The 10,000-nt window shown below is 48.1% G+C and overlaps 2 protein-coding genes across 3 annotated transcripts in view; one reads left to right on the top strand and one right to left on the bottom strand.

Annotated features, from left to right (window-relative positions):
• Positions 1–2,699, top strand: part of LOC311315427 (cation channel sperm-associated auxiliary subunit delta-like) — a gene marked incomplete at both ends in the record, with an annotated part of 8,307 nt that extends 5,608 nt beyond the window's left edge. Inside the window, 5 exons of the mRNA XM_084446097.1 lie at positions 524–598; positions 1,155–1,289; positions 1,670–1,856; positions 2,093–2,247; positions 2,546–2,699. Coding sequence (XP_084302223.1) covers positions 524–598; positions 1,155–1,289; positions 1,670–1,856; positions 2,093–2,247; positions 2,546–2,699 — 706 coding nt within the window. The remainder of the gene's footprint in view (positions 1–523; positions 599–1,154; positions 1,290–1,669; positions 1,857–2,092; positions 2,248–2,545) is intronic.
• A 2,674-nt stretch (positions 2,700–5,373) lies between these two features.
• The window catches only part of sgk2a (serum/glucocorticoid regulated kinase 2a), a gene marked incomplete at its 5' end in the record, with an annotated part of 13,015 nt that continues 8,388 nt past the window's right edge, over positions 5,374–10,000 (bottom strand). For both annotated transcript variants that reach the window (XM_084445824.1, XM_084445825.1), the window contains 4 exons: positions 5,374–5,592; positions 5,747–5,836; positions 6,786–6,941; positions 7,081–7,176. In XM_084445824.1, coding sequence (XP_084301950.1) covers positions 5,440–5,592; positions 5,747–5,836; positions 6,786–6,941; positions 7,081–7,176 — 495 coding nt within the window. In that variant the 3' untranslated portion in view covers positions 5,374–5,439. The remainder of the gene's footprint in view (positions 5,593–5,746; positions 5,837–6,785; positions 6,942–7,080; positions 7,177–10,000) is intronic.

Here is a 10,000-nt window from a genome sequence, read left to right as displayed (position 1 = left end):
AACTAAGCTTGCACACCTGCTTTAAAAACAAATCAAAACTAAGCTGAAATTTAAAAAAAAATTAAAACGATTATGAAAATAAAAATTAATAATAAAAAAAACAAACTATTATAACCTTGGTTCTGAGGTCTGACTGGGTTCTGAGGTCTGACTGGGTTCTGAGGTCTTTCTGGGTTCTGAGGTGACTGGGTTCTGAGGTCTGACTGGGTTCTGAGGTGACTGGGTTCTGAGGTCTGACTGGGTTCTGTGGTGACTTGGTTCTGAGGTCTGACTGGGCCTTGCTCTCTCTCTGATGCCATCACTCTCTCAGCTCATCAGTGTTAGTCGTCTTAGCTCACCTTCCGTGTGTCCCTATATACTGAACATCAACCTGTAACTGCCTTTAATTATTGTTATTATTTTACATTGTATTTGTTTTGTTGATTTGTGTCATTGTAAATGAGGGAAACCTCAGTGCTTCACGAGTATAAATAAAGGTTTGAAATGAAAGGATATGAAGTATGCGCTTGCTCCGTTGTGATAGCAACGTCACAGCGTGCACCAAGGGCAAGCTCTCCCAGGAGCAGCTCCAAGACAACTTCACCTACCGCATCCCCAAGTGAGTCTGCTCCTGTTACCTGCTACTGCTGGTCCAGAGACACACTTCCTGGAAATATGAACAGACTTCAGAATACAGTCAGTCTGTAGTGTGATGGATGGATATAATTTATTGCTTTAGAAATGTTCTTAGCCGGTAGACAAACATACTCCAGGAGCTTGCTCGATCGCCTTGTTGAGAGGGGTCAGGGAAGAATTTTTACAGCTCACTTATCTGGCCCACGGGTGATGCTGTTGTTTTGCTTCCCTCTGGAATATGTAGGGATGGGACGTATATCCACCTCCCTTGATCTCTGTAAAGCGCATTGTGTTGCCTCTGGGTATGAAATGTTCTATACAAATAAAGCTTTGATTGATTGATTGATTGATTGATTGATTGATTGATTGATTGATTGATTGATTGATTGATTGATTGATTGATTGATTGATTGAAGGGATTAGAACGGGGTTCTAGAGATGAGATGGAATATCACTGTTGCATGTGGGGAGAGACTCCTCATCCTATTACTCCCCTCTCCTCCCTCCCCATCCTCCTTTTCTCCTCCTCCCCTTGACAGAGAAGTGTACGATCCCGAGCTCCTGTTCAGGCCTGGCTCCGCATCCAGGGACCTGCTCATGCCCTACAGCATCACAGGCTACTACTGCCCCCTGCTGGTCTACCACCATGTCCCCTGGACGCCCACCCTGCAGCTGTGAGTGGCACACAGGCCTGCCCACTCACGGGAAATACTACAGTAGGAATGGCCCTCCATCCATATTCTGTTGTAGTCGGTTCTCCAGCAGAGGGCGCTGTGGCAGAGGGTGGGACCTGTTCAATAAAGAGCTCATACGAATGTCAGTCAGCCAGAAGATTCAGTTTTGTTCCTGAGTCGACCTTTCCTGCCCTCGCTTACCCCACCCTGCTCTTACCTTGTCCTGTCCTGTCCAATCCTCTCCTGTCCTATCACTGCCTTGTCCTGTCCAATCCTCTCCTGTCCTATCACTGCCTTGTCCTGTCCAATCCTCTCCTGTCCTATCACTGCCTTGTCCTGTCCAATCCTCTCCTGTCCTTTCGGTCTCTGTGTCCCTGCAGTTGGAGCGGTGATGAGTTTGTGGAGTATGTGAGCGCGGACTTCGTGCTGTTTGAGGTGAACGGTATCCATAACTACCGGTACCTGCAGACAGCCCAGCAGGCCAGGTGTGTGTCCCAGCCCCAGAACTGGACCTCCCAGCTGGGCCAGCAGCGACGGCCGGACCCCCACACTGCCTGGACCAGAGATGTACAGCATGCACACACACACACACTCAGCTACCTTTAGAGATATCTACAGTCATGATCTATAATGTGTGTGTGTGTGTGTGTGTGTGTGTGTGTATGTGCGTGTGTGTGTGTGTGAGTGTGTGTGTGTGTGTGTGTGTGTGTGTATGTGTATGTGTGAGTGTGTGTGTGTGTGTGTGTGTGTGAGTGTGTGTGTGTGTGTGTGTGTGAGTGTGTGTGTGTGTGTGTGTGGGTCAGAACTATAAGAGCTGTGTGGACTCAGACGGAGCCCCCCTCAGGGATCCTGGCGCTCAGTACCAGGTCCTCAACAGGGCCTCGGACAACAGGCTGCTCTTCCCCAACTACAACGCCATGTACATCTTTAAAGCCATCGTGGTGGACCCTAGCTACAGGTCAGCGTGTGTGTGTGTGGACAGGATCTCTCTCACACTTTCTCTCGCATGCTTATCGTGTGAGTGAATGTGGAATGAGAACAACCCATGTGAATTACTAATTGTACCGTTTCTGTGTTTGCTTTTGTGTGTATGTGCATACGTGTGTGTTTGTATGTGTGTGTGTGTGTGTGTGTGTGTGTGTGTGCATATGTGTGTGTGTGTGTGTGTGTGTGTGTGTATGTATGTATATGTGTGTGTGTGTGTCTGTGTGTGTGTGTGTATGTATATATGTGTGTGTGTGTGTGTGTGTGTGTAGCTACTGTGAGCTGAGCAGCAGGTTCAGTGTGGTGGTCTCAGGAGCGTTCCCGCCCCGCCCCCTCCCCTCAGGCGCTGCGCTCAGCCTCTTCCTCTCCGCCTCCGTCCTCCTGCTGCTCTGGGGCTTCCTCCTGAGACAGCGCTACTACACCTAACACACTCACACACACACTCACACACACACTTCCTCCTGAGACAGCGCTACTACACCTAACACACTCACACACACACACTCACACACACACTTCCTCCTGAGACAGCGCTACTACACCTAACACACACACACTCACACACACACTTCCTCCTGAGACAGCGCTACTACTACACCTAACACACACACACACTCACACACACACTCACTTCCTCCTGAGACAGCGCTACTACTACACTTAACACACACACACACACACACACTCACACATATACACACACACACTCACACTCACAGACACACATATACACACACATACACTCACACACACATATACATACACACACTCACTCACACTCACACATATACATACATACACACACACACGCACACACACACGCACACACACATATACATACATACACACACTCACACACACACACTCACACATATACATACATACACACACACACACACACACACACACACACACACACATATACATACATACACACGCACACACACATAAACAAACACTCTTTCACCTGTCTGTCTGCCCGCATGCCTAACGTCTACCTACTGTTGACATTCATGGATGAAGAGAGCTCAGTTTGTTGACACACACACACACCGACACACTCAGCACAAGCAGGTGAAAGTGATGATCTGTCCTCTAGACTGTCAGTGATCCATGTCTCACCTTGCTGTCTGAGAACAAGCAGGGATTTGAACCGGATCAAAGTGTTTTAATAGTTCAGCGTGATCTGTACAATGTGTACTCTGTGGATTTGGAACTCCAAAAGTGTTCATTTAGATGTCCTGGCAAATATTTGATTTCAAGCATTTTGGTAATTTGGTAGTTTCTTTGATTACAATAAAAAAAATCATCCTGTTCTAATTCTGTGTACTTTCCACACATGAACCATCATTCTTCAAGACCCGGTAAGTGTTTTGATAAGACTTTATTTATTGAAATATATAAGATTTATTGGAAAGTGTTTATGTACACGCAGTAAGAGGATCTGTTTCATTAAACTCCCACCAGCTCTGACACCAGGCTGGCGTGGGTCAACAGCTCTGACACCAGGCTGGCGTGGGTCAACAGCTCTGACACCAGGCTGGCGTGGGTCAACAGCTCTGACACCAGGCTGGCGTGGGTCAACAGGCAGTACTGGGCTGAGTTTCCCAGAGGCATCGTAGCGCTACGGTGAATGCCGTAGCTTACCTACGCAGTCCTGTTCTGTTGACAGGACCTGCAGGGTTCAGAGCTTCACCACACTCACATTGACAGTAGTAGATGGCAGAAGGGTTGTGTTCCAGACAAGCAGGCCTGAATAGAACGGGACTTCCCTCCTGCTTCCTCACAGCTTATACGAACACATTCTGAGAGGAGATCATAGGCACTTGAATGTTACTTTAATCAGTAATGTACAAGAGTATCTTGACTTGTTAATACACTGAGTTTCATTAAAAAGAGAAATGTTTCCAGATCACGGTTCATGGTAAAGAATATTTACATGTCGCATTAATTATTGCTATAAATCAAATCGAATACTATCTAACGCATCAAATGAAGACCACAGAGCTGTCCTGAGATCAGCTGAGAAGCCCTCCTCTTAGCACACACTCAGCATAGTATTATGCAAATAAGGCAGCAGTTCAAAGGGGTCCTACTCCATCCAGACAAGACTGCTTTGGCCCTACCAAACTCCTCTAGTCTGTTCCCAAAGTCCAGAAGATGCCCTCCACCCAGCGAAGAACGCTGAGGTGATCACATATCTATTCAGACAGAGCACCCCTGCGCACATCTGGACCCAGCGTGGGAGGGGCTGGTCTAAACAAGGTTCACGCATAAACAACAAAGAGAACACCTTCCTAACCGTACTCTCCTCAGCAGGAAAATCAAATAAAACTCATGGACAAACCACAGCGCGTTTCTCTCAGACAAGGCCTCTTCAGGTGCATTTCAGAAACGGGTGTGATCACCTATATAGGCTCGCCATGAGCACACCCACTGGCACACTAATAAATGTGAGCCAATAACAGGGCGAGCTGTCCAATACTAACAGATAAGTGCAAATAATATAACAATAATAAGTATAAAAAAGCTAATAGGAAAACAATTAGAAACAAATACAATATAAAAATAGTCAAAGATTAATACCATTCACATGGAATATGCACTGAAAGCCCTGTGAGGACATATAGACTAATTACCATCGGAGGTGAATCCAACATCCCAATATCACATCAATAATAATTACAAGTCACATATCGCATCAAAAATGATAAATATACATGTTACAAATGTTTACAGGGTTCCATAGAATTTAAAGTAAAAATCCAAAAGGCCTCTCTCTGCAGCAGTACTTTCCTGATGTCACCTCCCCTTGATGGTCGGCGAACCATTACTCATTATTGTTATAATGTTGTATTATTTGCACTTACCTGTAAGTATTGGACAGCTCGCCCTGTTATTGGCTCGGATTTATTAGTGTGCCAGTGGGTGTGCTCATGCCGAGCCTATATAGGTGATCACCACACCTGTTTCTGAAATGCACCTGAAGAGGCCTTGTCTGAGAGAAACTCGCTGTGGTTTGTCCATGGCTTTTATTTGATTTTCCTGCTGAGGAGAGTGCGGTTAGGAAGGTGTTCTCTTTGTTGTTTATGCAATCAAATATCTGTTCTGTTGAGATCTAGTTCTCGTCTGGCCGGTCGTCCTGCTCCCTTCCTGACTTCCTGTCTCAGAGGAAGCTGTCTTCGCTGGAGACGTAGGAGAAGCCATTGAAGGCGTTGGAGCTGCTGGCGCCAGTCATGTCTGGGGTCCGGCCCACCGAGCCGGGGACCACCTCCCTGGTGAACTCTGGGTCAATGTGCTGCGTGTCTGCAGGACCTTTCTGGAAGAGGAGGAAGTCAGAGAGAGAAGACAGGAAGTAGGAAGAAGAGAGAAGATAAGTAGTGAGACTCTCAGATGTTGCCTGGACAGAGAGCGTGTGTGTGTGTGTGTGTGTGTGTGTGTGTGTGTGTGTGTGTGTGTGTGTGTGGACTCACCACGTTGGGGTTGTATGGGGGAGTGATTCTCTTGTGGTATAGGTCGTCCCAGTTGATGGCTGAGAAGAACACATGGTTCTTGATCTCCAACTAGAGACAACAGAACAGAATAACCATGAAGACGCAGACATCGGACAGCATTGTTATGGCTATGATTAGATTAGATGTCTTTATTAGATGTCTTTATTGTCCACAAAATAACTTTGTTTTGCTTCAGTCAGACAAACATCACAGGACAACTTCACTTATAGTCCAGGCATTTTATGACATAACCTTGAACAAATTGCAACAGAAATGGTTTCAACTGTTTTTGTCTCATAAATATGTTCGTTATAACATATCAAAAGTCTGTGTGTTGAGTGAAGTGTGTCGAATAAAGAATCCCTCTTGGATGTAGAAGTTCTGGAGGATGGGAGGGGCTACTCCCAGACTCCTCAGCGTCCGTAGGAGCTCGGTCCGCTGTTGGCGCTTCTCCAGGATGGTTTGTGTTGTGGTTGAAAGTCAGCCCACTGTGGATGGTGGTCCCGAGGTAGTGGCTAACCCCCTCCTCCTCTCCATGGAGTGAGAGTTGTGGGACAGGCTCGTCCTCCGGACGTCTATGAGCAGCTCTGTTCTCTTCCTCACGTTGACTTGGAGGAAGTGCTCCTCGCACCTCTGGTGCAGCTTCTTCACTTCCTCGTCCTCAAAGTAACCCATACGCTTCGACAAGCTCAGGGTGGGATTCGAACCCACATCTCCCGTCTGACAGACACCGTTTTAACCAGCTATGCCGAGCTGGCTAGCTCTTCATCAGCGCTAGTGGACGGGATTTCATACTGGGGGAGTGAGTCTAACCAACAACTCGCTACCGACATGGGACCCACGAGGACTCTGTTTCACTCAGTCACATATACAGTCTAACTCAATGAAGGCTCACAGTTGGCACGTATGGGACAGATCTGTTGGGCTTCATTACACTTGGAAAGATAAATCAAGTTCGCCTAAGTATTTGACAGTATTTGCAAATGGTAATTGACCCGTGTTGGGTGAGGAGACATACAAAGTCAGCGATGGCGCCGAGGCGTCGGCGCTGGTCCTTCTGCAGCAGGCTCAGCAGGAGGCCGCACACGGCGTCAGACTTCCCCGGCGGCAGGGGGAGGGGCTTGTGAAGGATCCCGTCGTACATCTCGGCCACATCGCGACTGTAGAATGGAGGCTGGACACAGACACACACACAAACACACACACACACACACACAAATACAGATAGAGACACATACACACACCCAACAAGTGTTAAGTACATAGATGAATGAGTGAGTGAATGAGAATGAGTGTGTGAACCCGAGCCTCACCAGGCTGTAGATCATCTCGTAGAGCACGGCACCCAGACACCACCAGTCCACCGTCCGGTCATACGGCTCCTTCCTCAGCACCTCGGGGGCCAGGTACTACACACATACACGCACACACACACACACACACACACACATTAGAGATGCGAATATTGTGGATATATTTGCAACATCCGCGGATATCCGCATCCCCGCGTGGGTGGGACAATAAAAATCAACATTGTGATTAATTTCGGGTGGATTGCAGGTGGATCTTTATTTATATAGCACACACAAAAAAGGCGCAAAATGACCAACTACTGTAGATGTCAGACAGCACCATGTGAGGGGTCCTGAATCAAACAAGCGCCATAAACCTCCTGGCCATGGACGCCAAAAAAGTGAGAGAGAAATTAGAATCAGGAGAACTTAAAACAAAAAAAAGGAAGGGAAAAGTTCAATTTGGGAGCGCTTCAGTGTGATTGTTAACAACTCCGATGAAGAAACTGAGGCCGGGTTTGATCTTAGCAACGGCTGCAGAGCCATGTGTGTCTACTGATCCTATAGGCCTACCGTACCGTGTGTGTCTACTGATCCTATAGGCCTACCGTACCGTGTGTGTCTACTGATCCTATAGGTCTACCGTACCGTGTGTCTACTGATCCTATAGGCCTACCGTACCGTGTGTGTCTACTGATCCTATAGGCCTACCGTACCGTGTGTGTCTCCTGATCCTATAGGCCTACCGTACCGTGTGTGTCTCCTGATCCTATAGGCCTACCGTACCGTGTGTGTCTCGTGTGTCTCCTGATCCTATAGGCCTACCGTACCGTGTGTGTCTCCTGATCCTATAGGCCTACCGTACCGTGTGTGTCTCCTGATCCTATAGGCCTACCATACCGTGTGTGTCTCCTGATCCTATAGGCCTACCGTACCGTGTGTGTCTCCTGATCCTATAGGCCTACCGTACCGTGTGTCTCCTGATCCTATAGGCCTACCGTACCGTGTGTCTCCTGATCCTATAGGCCTACCGTACCGTGTGTGTCTACTGATCCTATAGGCCTACCGTACCGTGTGTGTCTCCTGATCCTATAGGCCTACCGTACCGTGTGTGTCTCCTGATCCTATAGGCCTACCGTACCGTGTGTGTCTCCTGATCCTATAGGTCTACCGTACCGTGTGTCTCCTGATCCTATAGGCCTACCGTACCGTGTGTCTCCTGATTATATAGGCCTACCGTACCGTGTGTCTCCTGATCCTATAGGCCTACCGTACCGTGTGTGTCTACTGATCCTATAGGCCTACCGTACCGTGTGTGTCTACTGATCCTATAGGCCTACCGTACCGTGTGTCTACTGATCCTATAGGCCTACCGTACCGTGTGTGTCTACTGATCCTATAGGCCTACCGTACCGTGTGTGTCTACTGATCCTATAGGCCTACCGTACCGTGTGTGTCTACTGATCCTATAGGCCTACTGCAGCAGAAACAGGAAGTGAATCCCTGTTAGAGAGATGATGTAGTGTAGAATATTGGAATAAACACAGAGCAAACAATTCAGCAAAAAGGGATGAAGCCTACCCGTATGAAAACCAGAGGGGATCGCACACTCCGTAAAACAGGGCACAGGAGGACTTGACTTACTTCAAAGACTTTTTAATTTTGCAACAGAGCAAACAATAGGCTATTGAGCTAGAGTCATTTTTACATTAGAAATGTGACCACATTTGAAAGTAGCCTATAATCTTTAAATTGTTTAAGTCAAGAAAATGCGCCTATATGAAAAGCGAATGAGCACGAACGGCTGGACATAATTCAAATGTAAATACAATAACTTCATGTTTGGCAAGTTGGGTGCGGGTCTCTACATTTGAGAAGATAATTACGGCAGGTGGGTGGCGGGTGGATGATTGATGAATGCACGCGGATTCACACACACACACACACCACATACACACACACACACACACACACCACACAGTCTGTATTGAACCCTGGCTTGATCCACAGCGGACAGGATGCGTGTTAGAACTCTGCCAGAGGGCCGTGGTCTTACCCCTGGGGTAGATAACGGGGCGTAGTCTTACCCCAGGGGTAGATAACAGGGCGTGGTCTTACCCCTGGGTTAGATAACGGGGCATGGTCTTACCCCTGGGGTAGATAACGGGGCATGGTATTACCCTAGGGGTAGATAACGGGGCGTGGTCTTACACCGTGTCCTAACTGCTTGCGACGCGAGCAACAGAACGCCACATCGCATGCTTGCTGTCCTAACTGAAACCGTTAAATTTCCTGTTCTGTTACGTCATTTGTCTATATTCCCAACTGAAGACAGTTAAAGAACGAACGCCTGTCAACGCGAGCGACAGGAGGAAAATAGGAACAGGGCGAGCGTCAAAAGGGCAATTAAAAGGTTGCGGCGCTTTGCGCCGCTTCGTGCCGCGTCGCTCGCGTCCAGTTAGGACATAACAATAGAAAACAAAGCAATGGAACGCATTTTGTCGCTGATGCTCGCTCGCGGCGCGTGTAGTTAGGACACGGTGTTACCCCAGGGATAGATAACGGGACATGGTCTTACCCCAGGGGTAGATAACGGGGCGTTTTCTTACCCCAGGGGTAGATAACGGGACATGGTCTTACCCCAGGTGTAGATAACGGGGTGTGGTCTTACCCCAGGGGTAGATAACAGGGCGTGGTCTTACCCCTGGGGTAGATAACGGGGCATGGTCTTACCCCAGGGGTAGATAACGGGGCGTGGTCTTACCCCTGGGGGTAGATAACGGGGCATGATGTTACCCCTGGGGTAGAAAACGGGGTAAGACCATGCCCCCTTATATACCCCATATAAGGGGCCGTGGTCTTACCTCTGGGGTAGATAATGGGGCGTGGTCTTACCTCTGGGGGCGTGGTCTTACCTCTGGGGTAGATAAGAGGGTGTGGT

The sequence above is a fragment of the Borostomias antarcticus genome (assembly GCF_949987555.1).
Source record: "Borostomias antarcticus genome assembly, chromosome: 11".
Lineage (NCBI taxonomy): Eukaryota > Metazoa > Chordata > Actinopteri > Stomiiformes > Stomiidae > Borostomias > Borostomias antarcticus.
The sequence above is the reverse complement of the archived record's forward strand: the minus strand, read 5'-3'. Positions and strand labels throughout refer to the sequence as shown.